The sequence below is a fragment of the Pangasianodon hypophthalmus genome, chromosome 1 (genome assembly GCF_027358585.1).
Source record: "Pangasianodon hypophthalmus isolate fPanHyp1 chromosome 1, fPanHyp1.pri, whole genome shotgun sequence".
NCBI classification, from domain to species: domain Eukaryota; kingdom Metazoa; phylum Chordata; class Actinopteri; order Siluriformes; family Pangasiidae; genus Pangasianodon; species Pangasianodon hypophthalmus.
Genome location: NC_069710.1, coordinates 17,011,573 through 17,031,989, shown reverse-complemented (window position 1 = coordinate 17,031,989; position 20,417 = coordinate 17,011,573). Strand labels below are relative to the sequence as shown.

General features: G+C 38.1%; 2 protein-coding genes across 2 annotated transcripts in view; both read right to left on the bottom strand.

Annotated features, from left to right (window-relative positions):
* cubn (cubilin (intrinsic factor-cobalamin receptor)) overlaps positions 1-13,568 on the bottom strand; it is a 31,010-nt gene extending 17,442 nt beyond the window's left edge. The window contains exons 1-27 of the mRNA XM_026926358.3: positions 13,193-13,568; positions 12,661-12,790; positions 12,135-12,263; positions 11,909-12,010; positions 11,718-11,821; positions 11,489-11,615; positions 10,577-10,745; positions 10,200-10,331; positions 9,715-9,810; positions 9,224-9,348; positions 8,755-8,941; positions 8,554-8,672; positions 8,190-8,424; positions 7,533-7,714; positions 7,265-7,427; positions 6,597-6,787; positions 6,302-6,458; positions 5,865-6,043; positions 5,558-5,723; positions 5,214-5,439; positions 4,968-5,098; positions 4,634-4,820; positions 4,389-4,549; positions 3,843-4,024; positions 3,588-3,744; positions 2,253-2,443; positions 1,267-1,426 (exon numbers count right to left, since the gene is read on the bottom strand). Of these exons, the coding sequence (XP_026782159.3) occupies positions 1,267-1,426; positions 2,253-2,443; positions 3,588-3,744; positions 3,843-4,024; positions 4,389-4,549; positions 4,634-4,820; positions 4,968-5,098; positions 5,214-5,439; positions 5,558-5,723; positions 5,865-6,043; positions 6,302-6,458; positions 6,597-6,787; positions 7,265-7,427; positions 7,533-7,714; positions 8,190-8,424; positions 8,554-8,672; positions 8,755-8,941; positions 9,224-9,348; positions 9,715-9,810; positions 10,200-10,331; positions 10,577-10,745; positions 11,489-11,615; positions 11,718-11,821; positions 11,909-12,010; positions 12,135-12,263; positions 12,661-12,790; positions 13,193-13,311 (4,207 nt within the window). The 5' untranslated portion in view covers positions 13,312-13,568. The remainder of the gene's footprint in view (positions 1-1,266; positions 1,427-2,252; positions 2,444-3,587; positions 3,745-3,842; positions 4,025-4,388; positions 4,550-4,633; positions 4,821-4,967; positions 5,099-5,213; positions 5,440-5,557; positions 5,724-5,864; positions 6,044-6,301; positions 6,459-6,596; positions 6,788-7,264; positions 7,428-7,532; positions 7,715-8,189; positions 8,425-8,553; positions 8,673-8,754; positions 8,942-9,223; positions 9,349-9,714; positions 9,811-10,199; positions 10,332-10,576; positions 10,746-11,488; positions 11,616-11,717; positions 11,822-11,908; positions 12,011-12,134; positions 12,264-12,660; positions 12,791-13,192) is intronic.
* A 213-nt stretch (positions 13,569-13,781) lies between these two features.
* On the bottom strand, positions 13,782-19,511 carry trdmt1 (tRNA aspartic acid methyltransferase 1). The gene is made up of 10 exons (XM_026926557.3): positions 19,373-19,511; positions 17,988-18,097; positions 16,707-16,783; positions 16,554-16,625; positions 16,128-16,193; positions 15,803-15,872; positions 15,375-15,458; positions 14,951-15,273; positions 14,657-14,844; positions 13,782-14,019 (listed from the first exon to the last, which is right to left on the bottom strand). Exons 1-10 carry the CDS (start codon positions 19,434-19,436, stop codon positions 13,919-13,921), a joined length of 1,155 nt encoding a protein of 384 aa, XP_026782358.3. The 5' UTR covers positions 19,437-19,511; the 3' UTR covers positions 13,782-13,918.
* Between the last annotated feature and the right edge of the window lie 906 nt (positions 19,512-20,417).

The following is a 20,417-nucleotide window of genomic DNA, read 5'->3' as shown; positions in this document are numbered from 1 at the left end:
AAATGAAGATTGGATGGGAGTTTCTCTGAATAACAATCTTTTATTATAAAAATAATAAGGTTCACTAATCTGCCCTGGTCTACAGAAAAGTAAATTAAATGCTACTATCTCCCACTTTCCTCCATTTCCTTGTATTTTTCTTCTTTATTCCTTCTATCCAGCTGCAGAGGCCATTGTGTTAGTTCTGCATTATATATAACAATAATTTCAATATTTTCTCATAAACATGGCGGAAATTGTGGCTTTACAACTTATTACATCATTCCAGGACAGCTCTTTGGTACACAAAAATACTACTATACTTGTTTTCTCGCTACTGCTGCAATTTTGAGAGTCCTATATGTGTTTCAGTGCTTTAAACAGTGAGCTGAAGGCTGTGCTGGCCCTCCAGTAAAAATAAATGCAGCCACACCCATTAGCCCAGTGACTCATTATCTCTGGGCATTAGCTCCACACCACACACTCTGTCACACTCTGGAATGCCAACCCCTGCTACAACACAATACCCACTGACAACCACCATACAAACTACAGACTTCTAGACTTAATACTCTTAATACTATTAATACTCTTAATATTATTATTATTTTACTAAAACAGACTTGGCAAAACAATACACCCCAATGACAGACAGAACTCGCCGGTGATGTCAGTGAATCCATGGTTGGGTTGCAATAGTAGTATGGAATGTGGTGTAAATTGGCCTGTCTTCTCCTTACACGTTCCCTTTTAAGAAGTGTTTTTCCACACTCCCATTCTGGAAAAGATGACTAAGGGCAGCCCATGTCCATGCAGGCTTTCATTGTGCCTAATACCTAAAGTTACAGTGTATACAGAGCAACTTAAACTTATGAAACTGTCCAAAATGTGGTGATTGGGATATGGAATTGCATGTGAAGTCTGCAGTGTGTACAGTATGTGTAAAGTGCATGCATAAATATGTACACCCTGCTTCCATACAGCTGTACAGAATCTAATTCTGTTTTACTTACTGAACCATTTTCATTGTCATGATTAACACTAATCAGTACAGGCAAAGTTCTCTCTTTTCACAACCTGCTGTGATCACGTCCAGTATGTGTCCAGTGTGATTTTACTGAAATTCTCAGAGGGGATAAATTTCTCACATATCCAGTGACATCCTAAAGGTCATTCTGAGGCAGAGTCACTATGGCAACATTTCCTCTGACCTACTTTGCATTCCCTTTGTTCCACACAAACAAATTTCAGGTTCCAATATGTATTTTTACTTCTTTTTATTCCTACCATTTTGGTACCAGAGCATCCGGAAACCAGTACTGGAAACCAGGAAATCAGAGTGGAACACAATGTGCAGGCTGCTCCCGGAGGTAGTGTTTGCTGGAGGGGGTACATTCCCACAGAATCTACCAATCAGAGGGGCTTGTGCATTTGGACCATCATGAAGCTAGGCAAACACAGAAAGAGATACAGAGATTTAGAAAAAAAAAAATCATGATGTCTTCTGTGTCTGTGTCTGTGTTTGGGGATCAGAAAGGTTCTTAGAGTGCAAAAGAATGCACAGGTTTAGGTTAGAAAACAAGTAACTTTAAACAAGTAACAAATCAGAATCTATTCATTAAAAAAATATTTTGTCTCTACTTAGGTAAAGCACATTGTTCTTTTTTGTTTTGAGTACAACACCATGGTAACCAAAGTAATGCACTCTATTTTCTTATCCTCACTTTTGAATGAGCACATCAGTGCAGAGCACAGTGCATGTGAACACAATGCAACAACATAGACACATTTTACATTCCAGTGATGTTTTTTTCCCCTTGCTGAGCAGAACTGACATGATCCTGGGGGTATGAGTAGTGTAAAAACAAAAAGTTCACTGTTAATGAAGACTGCCTGAGGAATGAACCTTTGAATGAGCTACAATAGAAAACCCCCCACTTCTCCAGTGGGCCCCATGATGTCATGGCTGTTTGGATCACCATGGTGATGAAGGAACCAAGGAAAAACTCACTCTCACTGACTGTGAGATTTCAAAAATTCTGCCAGTGAGTGAGCAAGAATAATTCAGCGAGAGATCCCAGCTGCTGCAACTCCCTATTATATGACTCAGAGATTAATAGAATTAGAAAAATATAATGCCAGTCTATTAAATGTGGTCCAGTATTATAATCTAGGCTTACTTTTGTAAATAATATGTAACACCAATTCTGAATGTTATCCAGAGAGCCTTTCACAGAAAAATAAACTGACATTTACCTCCAACTCAAACCTACCTCCAAGTAGTCATAGTTACAGCTGGGAAAGGGACCCTCAAAGTTAAAGGCAGTGAAGGTATAGTTGATGGTGTTGCCCATGGTCACCTGGATGGTCCAACTGCAGCTAGCATCAGATGGATAGTTGTTGGGAAAGTTCTCACTCTCAATCACACCGTTTGTCTGGTTGGCAATTACAATACCCTGACAGTCTGTGGAGGATAGAACAGATCACATTAACAACAGTGACACCCTATGATGTGTAATTATGTGTTTATTTGCCATAAAAACTTATATGGCACACTGAGACATATATATTGATATACATATGGCCAAAGGTTTGTGGACACCTGACCATCACACCCGTATGTGCTTTTTAAACATCCCATTCCTGATTTAGTCCCCCTTTGCTGTTAAAACAACCTCCACTCTTCTTGGAAGGCTTTCCACTAGATTTTGGATTGCGGTGGTAGGGATTTGCCCATTCAGCCACAACAACATTATCGAGGTCACTGATGTCCGGTGAGGAGGCCTGGGACGCAGTCGGCATTCCAGTTCATCCCAAAGGTGTTCAGTGGGGTTGAGGTCAGGGCTCTGTGGAGACCACTCAAGTTTTTCCACTACAAACATGGTAAACCATGTCTTCATGGATCTCACTTTGTGCACAGGGGCATTGTCATGCTGGAACAGGTTTGGGCCTCTTAGTTCCAGTGGAGGGAAATTATAAAGCTACAGCATACAGAGACATTGTATACTGTTGCATGCTTCCAACTTCTTTGCAACAGTTTGGTGAAGGCCCACATATGGGTGTGATGGCCAGGTGTCAACAAACTTTTGGCCATATAGTGTATATTACAGAGTGATATTATGATTTATTTATTTCTCACACATTAATCAGTTATTAATGATTGATTGTGTGTGCAAAACTAAATAGATCAGGTTTTCTATGTCTGGCCAGTGGATCTAGATATGTAATCTAGAAGTAAAAGAGTCCTGATAAAAAAAAAAAAAGCACGAGAAGTAAGTTGGCTAATGCCACTGTAGAGATACAAATAAAGGCAAATTTTATTGCACCTGATCTCTCAAGCTCTAAGTTTAATTTCCACAAATTTCACAGGGGACAAAGAAAAGCCTCCTGGACATTCTTCAGTGCAGAGTGCACAGCAAGTCCTGCCAGCTACCCACAGCTGCTTTTTGAAATCAACCTGAGCATTTCTGTATTACATTGAAATGTAATGCAAGGCCAGAAATGCAGATGAACTCACTATAACCACTATAATTCAAGAAATGAAATTATTAAAAAAAATTAAGTGAAACTTAGTAAAGTTCTTTTATCAAGCATGTTTGTTCACTTACTAGAAATGTAGGAAGCTACAAAGCCCCCCGCACTGATGATGCTATCTGTGCGTAGTTTAACATACAGATGCTCTTTGGTGGAGTTAATGGGGGCAGGAAGCTGGTTCCCACATAGTCTGGCCAACTCACGAGCATTTGTGCTGTTTCCATCATACACCTGAGAGTAAACACACATATATGCAAATCGCAAATTAGTTTAGAAAAATATACTGAAAGTTCTTAAAGAGTTAAAGTGAAATGAGTGCCTGTTCTTACCGCCAGGTAATCATAATAGCAGCCAGTGCTGGATTCCAGATGAAAGTTTCCAAAGCTGAGCTGGATCTTACTTCCTGCACTTATTTTAATGTGCCAGTAGCATTCAGAATTGGGGTGGTAGGGCAGGGGGTAGTTGGGGGATGTGAAACTACCAACACTGGTGGTCAGAGTTCCTCCACAACCTAATGCATGAATGAGAGCATTAGAATGGAGTGGTAGGAGTGGCAATACATTGCAAAAATAAAATATGATGGAGCATATATCCATATATGGAACATATATAATGGAGTTTTCCAAATAGTCCTCATTTTTGGTCTCTTCTTGCTCCTAACACTTCTGTACCAGCTATTCAGTGCTATAGATACTATTCAAATATCGTTTTTTAAATGAGCACAATAATATCCTGGCTATTTATTGGAGCTATAGAGCTCAACATACCAAAAACAACTTTGGTAATGGTGGGTTGTGATTTCCACTGCCACTGGTCTGGGGTTCATGAAGACTGTTTGGGGAAACACTGAAATATGTCAAAAGAAGTACAAATACCTGTCTGTGTGCCATCCCAGTGTGCAGTGAAGCCTTTATAAGTGACTGACGAGTCTGAGCGGAATTTGATCCACAGTCTGTTACTATGCGATAGCACTAAAGGTGGAGCCTGGTTTGAGCAGTATCGACCGATTACAGGCGATGTTTCGAAGCCTCCATCTCTGCAAGAAAGAAAGTTCTATATCAGGACAGCATTAAGAATGAACAGTATAATAGATACAGAGCATTTTAAAAAGGTTCCTCACCTGATTTCAACATAATCGAATGCGCAGCTGCTGCCACCTTCCAGGGTAAAATCTGTGAAGTTCAGCATGATCTGATTGTTGACCTCAACTATAATTTTGAAGATGCACTCGCGGCTGTTGGGGTAGTTATCGGGGTAGTTGGGTGATGTGAACACTCCAGTTGGAGCTGTGAACACTGCACTGCAGTCTAGAGACAAAGGCAAATGACAGTCAGTATCTGATGTCCTTAACTTACATGTTTGTCAATGAAAAGATGCAAAGGAAATTTTATTGTCTGTAGTATTATTTAAGCATATTGTAAGGTAATATCCATCTTGTTATTTTCATATCCTACCCATGCTGGCATTGATTGAGACATAATTGGCGGCGAATCCTTCAGTTGCCATGCTGGAGTCTGTGACAAACAGGACGGTCATGAGGTTGTCAGTGCTGGTCAGTGACGGGGGAACTGACCGTCCACAGTACCTGAGAAAAAGAGTGCAAATGGGTGCTAAATGCATAAAATGGTTATAAAATTGTGTGTTATTTATTTATTTATTTTGCATCACACCAATTGATGTTGACGTGCTAATGCTCTTACCTGCCCAGAAGATGCCCAGTCTGAACTGTGCCATTGTCATATACCTCCACATAGTCAAAATCACAGTTAGTATGGTACTCCAGGTTGAAGGAGGTAAAAGACAGCCGGATGATGTTTCCAGGCGCTACAGCAATGTGCCAGGAGCAGTTGGCACCATGAGGGTAGTTGGTAGGGTGACCAGGACTAGTAAAGCTACCTGTAGGAGCTGTGAGAGTGTCTCCACAGCCTGTTTATGAAATCAGATCAATACATTAAGATCAATGAAAGTTACATAGAACATCAACTTTCAACTAATTAACAGCAGGGAACAATCCATATAGTGCAATGCCACTACGATACATTACCTTCCATAACTGATGCATACTCTGCAGTGAAGCCATGGTTGCTGACTGAAGCATCAGTACTGAATGCTATATACATGTGTTTCTGTGTGGACTGCAACATACTGGGAACCTGGTTTCCACAATATCGGCCAATCAAGGGAGAGCTGGATGTAGCACCATCTCTTACCTAAGAAAGCAGACCAGTTAATGCTATTTATGATACATTGTTCTTTGTATGCTATGAAGTCAATAAATCTACTATGTAATGCCTTCAGACAATGAGAAATAGACCCGTTTTGCTTTGTAAAACTATATAGGGAAAAAGTACCTCTACATAGTCGAATAAGCAACTTGCACTGCCCTCGACATCAAAGGTGAGGAAGTTGAGCATCACAACGTAGCCCGTGGGCTGATTGATGACCCATTCACACATCTTGTTGTGAGGGTAGGCGTCAGGGTGAAGGGGTGTACGAATCTGGCCTGAGCCTGAGAGAGTTCCTCCACAGTCTGAAAGAGACAAATGTCTTCGTTTTCAAATCAGGATATAATATTTTCACTGTACTCACAGGGCATGAGAACATTTTGTTATATTTATTAAAACATCCAGCTCCAGTCCTACAAATAATACAACAGCTAATACAGCTCTCAGCTTTAGACTCAGTAATCATCAAAAGGCATATTTCCTCTACAGTGGTGATTGATGGCATGCATTAAAACTAGCCATGCTTGCCTTCACAGTCTCAGTGGTATAAAAACAAGTCTTACGGATTTCATATACAGCCCTAAAGCCAGCACGGCTGACAGAGCTGTCAGATTTGAAGCGAATCCAAAGGGCATTAGCAGATGACAAGATAGGGGCAGGGAGTGTGGTACCGCAGTACTTTCCAAAAAGTGGGGCTGTTTCCCCTGGGCCATCACGCACCTGAGACAAGAAATACACACTTCTGTTGAAGCACCATTATTCATTATTAGCAATTCTTATAGCTCCCAAAACCCACACACGGTCTGTCTTTCTCACTATCTCCACTCTCTCACATGAACACACAGAAACACAAAATACCTCCACATAATCAAATTCACAGCCATTGTGAGGTTCCAGGTCCATATGAGTGAAGTTTAAGGCCACCTGCTCACTTCGAGGCAGCCGGATCAGATAAATACACTGTTTGTTATGTGCATAGTTATTAGGCCAGTTAGGGGAGATGATAATGCCTTGACTTTCTATGTATGTGCCTCCACATCCTGGGTCAGCTACAACACACAAAGACAATTTGTGTAGTAAAAGTTAAAAAATTGAACTTTCTCGTATAAGTCATAGATAATCAAGATGTTAAGTTAAGAAAAAAACTACAAATGTAATGAATAAATGAAGGAATAAATGAATGCATGCATGAAATATTTTCATGAACTTTGAAATCCCTTCTGGACATCTTTTATCATTTACTAGCCATAAAAAATTTTATATCTACTTTACGAGGCCATGATATGGAAATAAAATGCAGGATTTATAGTTTTACCCATATTTGCTTAGGCATAATTCAACACTAATTAAACATTTAAATACCCAGAAAAGAGCTGTCAGACAATTAACACAGCACATTCCTTGTGGATATTAGATATCATATCATATAATAAGTAAAAGAGATATCATATGTGCTGTCACATATTTTTTACAATCTCATAATCTTAGTGTTGGCATTTGGCTCAACGATTACAACCTGTACTCACTTTGAGAGGTGGTGTATGTGATATGGAAGCCCTGGTCACTGATAACAAAATCGGAGTGGAAGTGGATCCAGGCAGCAGGACCTGTGGTCTGCAGCGGTGGTGGAGAGCCACTGCTACAGTATCGGTTTAGAAGTGGGTCCTCTGGAAGCAGCCCGTCTCTGATCTAGAGCACAAAGAGTGAATCAGCGTGTGGGTTTCAATAAAATCTACGCTTTAAAGACAAAAGTGGTGTTGAAGCTAGGCATCTAATGCTCAATTGTTGACCTACTTCAAGATAATCATAGTTGCAGTCAGGATGGTGCTCAAGACTGAGTGTTCCAAAAGCAAAGGTAATGAGCAGGCCTGGACCCACATCTATTGTCCAATAGCAGTCACGGTTTGGTGGGTAGTTGCCTGGGTAGCCAGGTGATTTGATGTCACCATACGGATTGGTCAGATGGCCACCACACACTGGGGACAAAGAAATGAATGAATGAATAAATGAATAATAATAATAATAATAATAGCTTTATTTAGATTGCATGCAATATAATCTATAGGAAAAATATACAGTAAATTATTAATTTACAATTTACTTAAGGGCAGTATTCATAAGGCTATATGACACCTACATAATCCTTACATGACAACTGGCAAACATACATAAACATTTATAATATAAACATTCATAAACATTTACCTGTTTAATAAACATGGGTAATAAAATCAAATTAGAGATAAAGTCTAAAGAAAAGCCAAACTAAAAGCAATTAAAAAAACTAAAAAAATTGCTAAAAAGGTGTGTGTTGATTAAGTTGTTGTGAGAGGAATTTCCATAACTCTAGATAAATAATTATGGTTTTGCAATAAAGCATAAATATATTTAGTTAGAAATATATCATTCAATATATCATTACAATGTCAAGCTGAAAACATTAGGCAGTACCTGGTGCTTGGGACTGCCAGGCCACGGTGAAGCCGCCTTTGTTGATTATGTGATCAGAGCGGAACCAGAAGTATAAAGAGTTGTGGGAACTGAAGAGCTCAGCTGGGGCATTAGTGCCACAGTATTTGCCAAGCATGTAGGCTGACGCGCTTTCTCCATCGTGGATCTGTAGGAAGTCAAAGCTGCACATGGAGCTCTGCTCAAGGTCAAAAAAAGGGAACGTGATCCGCAGAATCTGGTGGAGAAATAACAAAGGTACATTTTTAGTAGTTTCATAACAATTTCATTAGTTTCATTACATTTCATAACAAAACCAAGCTGTTAGATGTAGTTTTATTTGACTGTTACAGAGATTAGAACTGACCTTGTCTGCATCAGTTCTGACCACCCAGGCACAACTGACCATATGGTCATACTGGTCATGTCCGGGAGTGTTGGGATAACTAAATGTACCAGATGGACCCTCCAGGACTCCTCCACACTCTGAACCACACATAAACACAGGTCAAAGACTATCGACAGAGTATTGTCTAAGTGAGTGCAGACACCCCAATGAACAGCACACCTTGTTGTGGAGTCTGGCACTGCGGGCCTGTCCACTGTGATGTGCAGGTACAAGTGTAGCCGTTAATGCCATCAGTGCAAGTGCCTCCATTTTGGCAGGGGTTACTTGCACACTCGTTAACATTCTGGTCACAGTTCCGGCCTGTCCAGCCTGGGTCACAGTGACAGACATATCCAGTGGCTGTGTTCTAGGAAATATAGACGAAACTGATGTTGGTCAGCACACTTCCAAAAAAAAAAAAATATATATATATATATATATATATATATATATATATATATATATAAATATATGGAAAACTAATGATTGGAAATCTAAAATGTTTTCGTACTGAATCAATAGTGTAGAAGTCATAAACTAAAAATATATAACAAAGTTTGTACTAAAAAAAAAAAATAGGGTGCCTAAGACTTTTGCACAGTACTGTGTGTGTATGTATATGTATGTCTTTAAAAGATTTGTCAGTTACCTCACACTGGCCGTTGACACATGGGTTATTGGTGCCACAGGTGTCAATGATCTGCGTACAACCAGCAGGACCAAAGCCGTTCCCCACATAGCCAGGGGGACAAGTGCATGTAGGGATATTGCTGCCTGGAGGATAGTAGCGCTCTGAATCAGAACTCTAAAACTTGGTGTTATGAATGATAAAACTTCAGTATGATTGTGAAAAAAATAATCCCTATGCATTGTCTATTTATTATCTATCTCTCTCTATTAAGCACTGCAATCTATAGTTAAAGAGCTGCATATCAGGAGGCAGATTCATTGTGATAATTATTGCACAATGACCCCTTTTTTGTTATCAAGTAACACATGGCAATGGTGCACTTAAATTGTAAATCTTAATGGCTTTATCTTCTTCTTCTTAGTGTCATGTGGGACTTCTTAGTGTCATGTGGATCATGTGCTACTGTGCAGTGTGCCTACTGTAAAAATGTGTAAGTGTGTGTATGACACCTGGAACAGCGGTACAAGTGGCCAAAGGATAACATCCTCCATTGTTAGTTGAGCATATGTCAGACTGAGTGCAAGTCTTTCCATCTCCCTCGTAACCTACGTGAAGAGAAATTGAGATGCTGACGTTATTTCAATGCATTCAGTGTATAATGTTAAATGGCTTTAGCTGTATAAGCCCTTAAAATCCTGTATAAAATCCCAAATCTCCCAAATCCCAAAGCTGCCCAGTCACTGAATTGAATATATGAATTGTCAAAATTCTCCAAGGCAAGTGATGTGAAAAGCAAAGTAATACTAGTCAAAGCAGCCTTTTTTTCCAGTATCCCCTGCCTATTATATCTACTTGATTCAGTATTTTTATTTAAATGAGCATTAAAATGTTATTTAAATGATGTGATTGGAAAAAGGTGGAAAGAAATAAGTGTAGAAATTTTTAAACAGTTAATAACATACTGTATAATCCAGATGTATGGTGAATTGGATACCTGGAGGACACTGTCCACAGTGGAAAGAGCCCATGGTGTTGAGACAGGGCACCATTGGGGAGGTAGAACATCCCCCATTGTTCGTTTCACATTCATTCACATCCTGACAGCTGTAGCCATTGCCCTGCCAGCCTGGATGGGTGACACAGGAATGATACCCAAATCAATCTATGTAACCAGATTCCCATTACTAGGGGTAAATTTAGCATTTGTGAACACATGCTATAGAGTCTTGTACTAGACCAGGATTAGAACAACAATTCATTCATTAGGACAAACTGTCAATCTTTATAAATGATCAAAATGGATCCTAGATTAGTACTCATACTCAGTTGTTTCTCACACATGACTCCAGAGAAACATGCCCCATGTCTCACCTGCTGGACAAGCACCACAGAAGAAGGAGCCTAGAGTGTTGAAGCACTGTACAGGGGGATTAGTGGAGCAGGGTTTGTTGGGTAGGCTACACTCATCCACATCTGCTGTGCATGCAGAGCTGCCAGGCGGAGACATCCACCCAGCATCACAGATGCACTTATATTTGGGCTGTTGGGAGAGAAAGTAAAAAGCTCGAAATAGTGACACTGATTAACAGGAAAATGTAATTCTACTGCTTACTATGACCTTAAAGGAAAAATCCACCCTGATCCAACCATTTTAACTTTGGTTACCATTTTCCTACAATAGCCACAAAGCCATTTGTCAACCCACTGATAGTATAGCGCTAATAGCACCAGTGGGAATTAGCACTCACTTCTTCTCTACCTAAACAGACCAATCCCACAGCACTTTATTCCTCTAGTTTGTTTTTATCTCCCATAATTCTGCATTGGATGTCTCATTAATATGAAATTGAACATCACTGGAAAATAATAAGTGAGAAGGAGCTAACAGCAAAACCTGACTGTTAACACTTACGTCTGAGATCATTGAAGTTTTTTGCTATTAAATACCATTGTAACTGCTCCTGTGACATCAGAGAAGCACACAGACTCTACCTTCTAGCAGGAGTAACAAAAATACATTACCAATCAACAAATTAGCACCAGAATTGCTTAGCACAAAGCAAATATTTAAATATAATCACATTTCATGTGTTTCAGGGTGGATTTCTCCTTGGGGTTAGGGTTAGAGTTATAACTGCCATCCATGTAATATTCAAGCAAAATATAGGGGTATGTGTATAAACAAAAATTAGACAAATCTTCAACTTAATTCAGCAACCTCTAGTGTGGTGCTGTATGCAGTTTATTATATTTGCACATGAATGATCTATCACAGATTCTTACCTCGTTAGGTGTTACTCTGTCAGAATCAATGCACACCCCATGAACACACAAGTCCTGACTCCCCCCTGCGCAGTCATCATAACGAGAGGTGCAGTGGGGTCCATACCACTCCGGCAGACAATTACAACTAGAATGAAAGGCAAAAACAATAAGAAATAGTAAAATCAAAACACTATGATAAAGGCTATTCAGTAGAGGAAGTGATGACAGGGATCAGGAAGCATGTTACGTGTAAGATCCAGGAGTGTTAACACATGTGGCTCCATTCTGGCAACCCTGAGTGGTTCCAGCGTAGATCTGACACTCGTTCACATCCACAGCACAGGTGGGACCCTAACATGACACAACAGGCTCGGGATCAGTGCAGTGCTGATACAATACAAGTGTGTGTTGTACAGAAGTCATTTAGAGCTGTCATACCTGCCAGTTCTGAGGGCAGAGGCAGTGAAAGGAGTCCAAAAGGTTTAGGCAAGTCCCAGAGTTCTGACATGGGTTGCTGCTACATGTCTTCCGCTGGATAGTCTGAAAAAATCAGGAACATATATATATATATATATATTTAAATATATAATACACTTAAATATATATAATCCTTTTTACATTGGATTATATTAAATGAAGAAAAAAAATTCATATTTAAATTTACCTGCTCTACTGTTTGGACTTTGGACTCAAGTGTGGCCACTTTTGTGTTCAGCTGATTCAGCTGGTTTTGGATCTCTTGAGATGGGCCACTGTTCTTTATTGTTTCTATGTCAGCTTTATTGGTTTTTATCTGAAAGTTAATTAAAATACAGACACACCTTAAAATATAATTACTTTGTTAAAGGCAACAGATTACATGTGGAACTAAACAAGCTAGTTTAGATCAACTAAGAATATTTATTTAAAAAAAAAAAAAAAACCTACAAACCCATCTGGGATAGTTATATCAACTCATGAACTGGTGATGGGAAATCTACCATTATTTACAGATATGTTAAGTACCCAGTGGCATCTAGCCTTTCATTTAGCCTATAGGAACATAAATGGATCCAGTTGCCTGAGTCAACATAATACTATCCGTAGAAGCCTATATTTTAGTTCAATAAGGAATTAGCAAACATATTTGTGACATGAATCTAATCCGTGCCTAAAATCAGAATCTGATCTGAGACTTTTCATGATCTTACCTGCTGTAATTGCTCAGTGAGGTCCTCATTCCCTACTTTCACATGACCCGTACCTGAGGTATCAAAATGGATGTCTTTATTGTTTCCCGGCATAAAAGTAAGGTGACCATCCTTTGAGATCATACGAGGCCTGCAGGTAAAGTCATCATATGAGTCTTGAGCAACAGGGCACCAAATTCAGATTCAACTGAAGGTACACTTATATAAGTTATAAGTGTAGGTATAAGTTCCGCTTTTACACAGCTACCTCGCTAAATTAAAAATACAATAATCTCTTAACTGGCAGAAACAAGATTGCAAGATTGTGACTGTAATGCAACACATTTATTTCCTTAAAAATAATTTAAGCAGCAATATTAGAACCTACAGAATGTAGTTTATATGTTTAAATAATTTGCTCAGCCTTTATAAACACTTCATAATCTTTGTTAAAGTTAAAAAAAAAAAAACAAGTCAGTTATATACTGATCAGTCTAGCAGTAAGCAATGTGCAACTACAAGTCCAGGTAATAAAGTAACCCTGTCTACTTACTGGGCATCGCTGATGTCTCTCTTGCTCCGGCTGTGGGCATGTTTACTCTGCTCACACTGCAGTCCACTGAGGAAGAGGAGGGCAAGTAAGGCCCAGGACAGCTGAAGTGTCCGAGCCATGCTGAGAGAGTATGTCTCAGGACGCTCTTCAGACACCACACTGCAGGTGAAACTAAAAAGCGACTTAATGGGCCAAACACAGAAAAGTGCACTTTGCCCCAAACTGGTCCTCTGAGACCATCACGCTCTCCAATAAACTGGACAAAACCATTGGAGGAAGGAAGACAGGTTGGGCCCATATAGCACAGCAGTTAATTCACTTTACGGCATCATTACCAAACATCATCATGTGATTTTCAGAGATCAGTAACCAGAGTTAATGTGCTGAACTTCCTACAATTATATAAGTTTAGTCCCTCCCCTTATTCCCCCCAAGCCCCCCCTCCTCTACAGTGCAAAACTAGACTATCATATTCTTTAGTTATAGTTTTCAGTGCAGTATTTTGAACAACTTTCATATATTATTAAGTAGAGCTAAGCAGTAATTAAGCAGAGCTAATTAGGAAATTCACAACAGAGAAACACAATAGTACAACATATATATCTTTATTTAATAATTTACAAACTTGATCCATGTAATACAAAAGTTGAACAGCTATGAAGTTTCAAGGAGTCCCAGTGAAACTTGAAACAGCCCTTAAGCATTGCAGCAAATCTGATTTGTTGGTCATGACACCATGAGACTGATGAGCTTGGCCACTACATGAACATTTAGACTGTTTCCCAGAACCCGGTACTGCTGCTTAATGGAGATATTTGATGGAAAGCCTGAAAAAGAAGGACAAAAAAAAAAAAAATGCAAAACATAAGTTAAGTGTCTACTGTCAGCACCTTGGGTCAGCACGGACACATTTTATAACTCATTGTGGCACTCTTCATTTTAATGTCCTAATTTTCTTGCCAGAAAGCCTGAATATAAACTGGCCATTACAGGTAGAGTGTGCATAAAACGCAAATTCTGAGCCGTATAGATATAAAACAAAGTGTCACAGGCAACATTATGCAGTGATATTAAAAAGCTAATATTTGAGATGTGAGAGAATATGATTAGCAGAAAGCACAAAATGGGACTTTCTGAAATATGGTTGATCACAATTACCAGAAACAACCTGCACTGAAAGTCAAACAGCATGATAGTTTCTAATTAAATCCTCTACACGAAACTGTAGTGCACTTTAAAGGGCAATTCCACTTCAAATTTCTCAGTCCACAGGCATTAAGTAACCATTTAGACAGTTTTCACTCTTACTTAGAAATCACGCTTGATAGGCACTGAAGTACTATATATACATGATGAAAGTAAACTGCAGTGTTTAGGAATATTTGTTTTTAATCTCAGTCTGAGCATTCGAGCTCATCTTTGCTCTATATTTACTCAGTCCATCAGGTCATAAGCCTGACTTACTGAAATGTGGTGGGAAGCCCATAAGGTTGGCAATCTCTCTGGGTGTGAAGTATCTGAGCTTCAGCCGGGACAACTGCTCCAGCTTCTCCTCTTCAGACAGCACGTCCAGTGACTTAAAGATGCTCTCCAGCTCCACGTCTGTACACGACTGCAGAACAGAACCAGTTCCCTCCACGTAGTGCCCATATCTACAGAATGACAAAAAAGAGAATTAAAATTTATATCAACTTGGCAGTGGTCAAACACAAGCTGAAAAGTATTTAGAGGATGTGACATTAATTTGTGAAGCCTTGCCCTTTAGTGAAGCAGACTGATCTCCTGCAGTTTGGATTCACTATGTCCATGAGCAAGGCATATCTGAGCAGGATCTTTGGAGGAAGCAAATAACTGTCCATGTCTGTTCCTTGTTCTTCCTCTTCCAGGAAATCCTGCAGTCTCCTCACTGTCTGTTCGTTGTCCTGACTCCTCTTCCTCTCCAGCTCCTGAGCCGTCTCCATCTTATAGATTATAGTCCCATCTTCTCTCATGTCACCATTGACTGTACTACAGTGGCTGTCCGGGATCATGGGACTGTCTGTGTCATTGCTGGATTCTGACTTCGGAAAGCCCTCTAGAATCTGGAGGAGTTTATTATAATAAACAGTCAAAACAGGTCAAAATGCAACTTGTTAGCAAGGCAATCTTATGTCATAATCAGGTTGACGGGATGTGTGTTTACCTCTGCTGTCTTCTGAAATGGGAAGGAATCTGGAGGAGCTTTAGCAACAAGAAAATAACGCAGCCTTGAGTTCGGTATTCCTAGCTGTGAAAAATAACGTATTAAGTTATTGTGTTATATTAATTTCAGCAATAATTTGTGTTATATTAATTTCAGCAACTGTCTGGTAGCCTATTATTTATGCTATAGCAACAAAAACTGGTAAAATGTGCTATTAAAGTTCTCTACAAACTGAAAGGAGAAGTCTGTAAGTCTGTCTTAGACTTAGTGAAACAACTGGTTTGTTTTAATATGACTGTATTATTATTAATACTGATATCAGAAAATTTTTAAAACTGATTATTTGCATGTATCTATTTTGAATTAACCAATTCTCATGGGGTAAAATGATAATTGCTTTAAATTACAGAATAAAGGGAAATGCTCACACAAGTGGGTGATATCATTAATTCCTGAAAGTTGTATCTACAGTCTTGCAAAGTCTTTATTAAGGCATTTCTGGAAAAAAGAAAAAAGAAAAAAAAAGTCAGATTACACTGCAAAGCCACACAATTTGAATTTGACTGGATCTTCTGATTAATCTCCAGAATCAGAATGTCCTGTTTTTGTGATTACAGTTGAGTCTTTTGCACTAATCTTCCACTAAATACTTTAATACAACATGGCAGCATAGGTAGCTGAACAGTACTGACTGACAACCATGTACTGGCAGTAATCTCCTGAGTTAAGGACTTGCCCTATATCCCAGGTTACCTTGCAGACGACGTCTCAAAGCCTTTCACATTCTCGAGCAGAATGAAGCGGGGCATCTTGTTCAACCTACAAACAGAGCACAGAGGTTCTTTCTTTCACAAAACAGCACTATGAGATTGAGTGACTGCAATTCTGAAATATCTCACTAAAGAACAAGTAGCAATAAGGTGTATAAGGCATACACATCTGCCTGAAAATTTTATTATACATAAATTAATAGCGTCTGGAAGTGTAGATGAAAATGCCACTGCTGCAATGACTAACTGAATGTAGAATACTGTTCATTTTTGAACAACAGGATTACTTTAGAAAACCAAGTTGATTAAAAAAAATAGAAAATGATTTCAAATAAAGGAGCTAAGGAGCACTGAGAACATACACTATCTTATATAAAGCAAGTATGCAGAGAGCACGGATTGATCTGACCTTGGCAGAATGTCCAAGATGTAGAGAAAGCTTTTTGTTCTGGGGTCGTTTACATCACCCTGCAATCCAATCCTATATTGGTAGAAAATCACATTACTACTTAGTTCTGTTAACAACAATGTGAGTGAAAAAGTGACGCAAAGTTCTGATTACCTAGTAAAAGGCTGACAAGGGGGGCTCATCAAAATCATATCAAAGTCCAGTTTATTGAAATCACTTAATGTCATTCCCTGGATGAAATCAAACAAAAGTTCACTTTAATCAAAATGCACTGCATTTGACAAACTGTATAGAAACGTACCATATATAACAATATATGATTTGTGGTTTGACAAACAATATGGTTCAAATGTGCCACAAAAAGGTAAAGCCTTGCATATCCTGAATACATAAACACCAGTAAGTTTGAGAAACATCTTATTACCCAAAATCCAATCTGGAATCTGGAATTATTACTTATAATTAAATGAAGATTCACCTTCTAATGAAGAATATAAAAATATACTAGTCCATAGTTTATTGTCACATACACGAGCAAAGCTTTACTGAATCACGCTACAGCCAACGAGCCCAGCAGCTGGTGCATCATTACCCATGCTGACGATGCACACAACCTTTACCCAACACTAAATCTACTAAGTTACTCTTTCACTCTTAAATATTGGAGTCATGGGATGAAGTGTGACTAGGTCTAAATAAAAGGAAACATAGATTACTAAAAAAAAAAAAAAAAAAAAAAAGCTCTTTTGTTCCACAATTTTTCAAAAAAAAAAAAAGATTACAAAGACATCTTAACAAATAAACTAAAATTAAAAATTTGAGCTAAACAGTTTATGACTTGGTCACTGTGTCATTCTCTTTAACATGATATTCTTCTACCCTTATATTGTCTATTGTATTGTCTTGTCAAGTTCCAATATTTTATATTGTATATTGTCTTATTTGTTCATTCTTCCATGTATAATATACTCATTCCTTACACACAGCTGGGAGTAATATTTTTACCCAAATAAAATCATATCATCTATCATACTACGGACTGTACCAAGTAGACAAGGTTTGGGATTTATGTCATACTCGGCTTGCCCCTAGAGGTGACATGAGATAACAGCACAGCCATGCTAAAAGCATTTATATCAGTTTTCTTATATATAGAAAATGAGAAAAAAGAAAGTGCTGTATGTTTTGGTTTAGTAAATTTAGTGCAAATAATGACCACTTCAAATTAATTAAAGTTAGTCTCCAGTCTTCTGCAAGACAACAGTCAGTAAACTGATCAAATAGGAATGCTGCATCTGATACTTAATTCTGTTTATCCTACTCCACCCCTTTATGCCTGCTGTCCATTTAGCATGTTATTATGCCATTTACTACAATCTTTGGATGAATTCATTTAGAAAATAAGAATCTTAAGGCTAATTAGGTGGTGCTCACTTCAATGGTCTTGGGTAGAAGTAGAGTATTTGGGAAGTTGTGCTTATAGACTTCATTGGCCGTCGTGTTCACGTCCACTGCGGCTACCACTTCAGAGGGGACGGAGCTCTCTTAACAGAAAAAACAAGAGGAATCAGTTATGACACTGAGTGCAATGTGTTGCAATGCAGAGTATGCTACAGTCTCAATTATTTGTCATGTTTATGATTAAAGGTGAGGAGAAGGTGGATATAGGACCTCGATGCCCACATTGCTTAAAGACATTTTTGGTAAAAAAAAAAAAAAAAAATACATTGTACTTCACAGATTCACAGCACCAGATAACTGACTGTCTTCTGGATAAATATTCTAAAACAGAGCCTTGACTGTTTTAGCAAAGTTTTGCACAAATGTTTTCTTAGGCCAAACTAAACTACAAAGTCCCACCACACATACAAAAGTTTCAGCAACACTGATTTTCTTCGTATTCACATGCACACCTTGATAAATGTCACCTTTAAATTACCAAGCCTGTTTATATTTACTAACACCCACAAATCTCCACAACACAACAGGCAAAGCTGACAGAGAACTGAAAATGGCATACTGATGACTAAACAATGAAAGAGCACCTCCTAATTGTGGGGCGACAGCTCAAACTTATTTATCTTAATTTACGGATTTGTTTTGGATTTCTTTCATTCAAGTCATTAATTTTTTTTATTAACTTCTTTTGTCTTAATCGAAGGATTAATCTTATTTGTTTGAATTTATGGGTTTGTTTTCACTTGTCTTCTGTCTAGTTTCAACAAGACTTTCATTAATTTGTGAGTGAAACGATATTAAATAAATTAAAGATTTAAATAAATCTGAAATAATTTAAAGATTTAAACTTGTGAACATAATCTGCTTAACTGCAGTACTTCATGCCAGTTATATAATCTCTACTCTATACATCAATTTACACAAACTCAGGATTTTCATGAATACTACATTTCTTGCTCCTATAAATAATTACAAATACATTCTTTGGTATCCAGACTGATAAATAAGACCCACTGTTTGCTTACTTGCTGTTATTGTTTGTATTCTTCCTGTATGACTGTCAGCTCCTGCTGTAAGTGTTATTATTAATGGTATTTTTTGCTGTTATTATTTGTTATTGCTATTGTTATTGTTATTTTAGATATTAGATACAATTCTTATTGTGTTTCCAATTCTTCGTACTATATTTTACTATAAACAATCATGCCAATAAGCTATCTGGACTGAACTGAGAGAGAGAGAGAGAGAGAGAGAGAGAGAGAGAGACACAGTTAGTGGGATGCTAGCTAGTTTCGCTAGTATAAGCAGGTAAAATTAATTGTAAGGAGTAACCAAACAAATACCAAGATCCGGGAATATACCTCGCAATGCATAATGCATCCCTCCAATGCCACTGTACAGTTCCAAAACACGGAGCTTCTCCATGTTTTAACACTTAGCTAAGGTCCCAACTCATAACAATGTGAAGAGCGTGCTAACAATACAACTCCGTCTGGAAACAACTTCCGCGTAAGAAAGTTCCGCTTTACGACAGCATCATAGACTATTTTTTTTGCAAACTAGGGTGAATTAGAATTAAGATACACTGGGGCAGTTTTTGAATATCCACCTTGTCTATGCTTTCTTGCCATTAATAAAACAAATCCGCCAACACATTATACACTTCTGAAGTCCTCAAGGTGTTAACTATCTCCATGTGAAGGAAAGAAAAGTTTATATCATGTTTTAAAGAAGCTTACATTTTTGTCAAGACTGACTGAAAACCATTTTAATGACGTTTCCATTTCCATTGGTTTTATTTCCATTGGTTTAAGGCTTTACTTTTATCCTCAGTTACAGTTAAAGTAATATTTATTTGTAGAATGCCTTTGATTTATTGCATAACATCAATTCATTACATTTCACTAACAGCACTTGAAAGAATCTTCTTCCAAATTCAACAACACCATATTGTAATATTGTATTAACACAGTAGACTAAGTTAAACTGACTGCATATTAAGATGTTGGCCCACATCATATTCCTTACAGCAATATCCATAGAAATAAACATATATGCATGGTTTCAAAGAATTTTATGCTAAATATGTTACAGTAGTTCTTTTTATGGATATCCATCATAAATGTGTGTAATATATTAATCATGGCATTATTCATAACTAGCCAAAGCATGTCATGCCATTTTTCATACCTCAAGACTTTTGGTATCATGTTCTGATTTAATGCTGACCACACCCCCTTATATGATGTCACAACCATGAAGAGTTAAGTGTTATTTCTATCAAGGGTTTAGTAACATACATTTTGACATTATCAGGCCAAAAAACAAATGTGGCTGAAGTCCCACTATACCTGAATTTACCAAAAAAAAAAAAAAAAAATTGGCCATTTTTAAGCCAAAACTGAA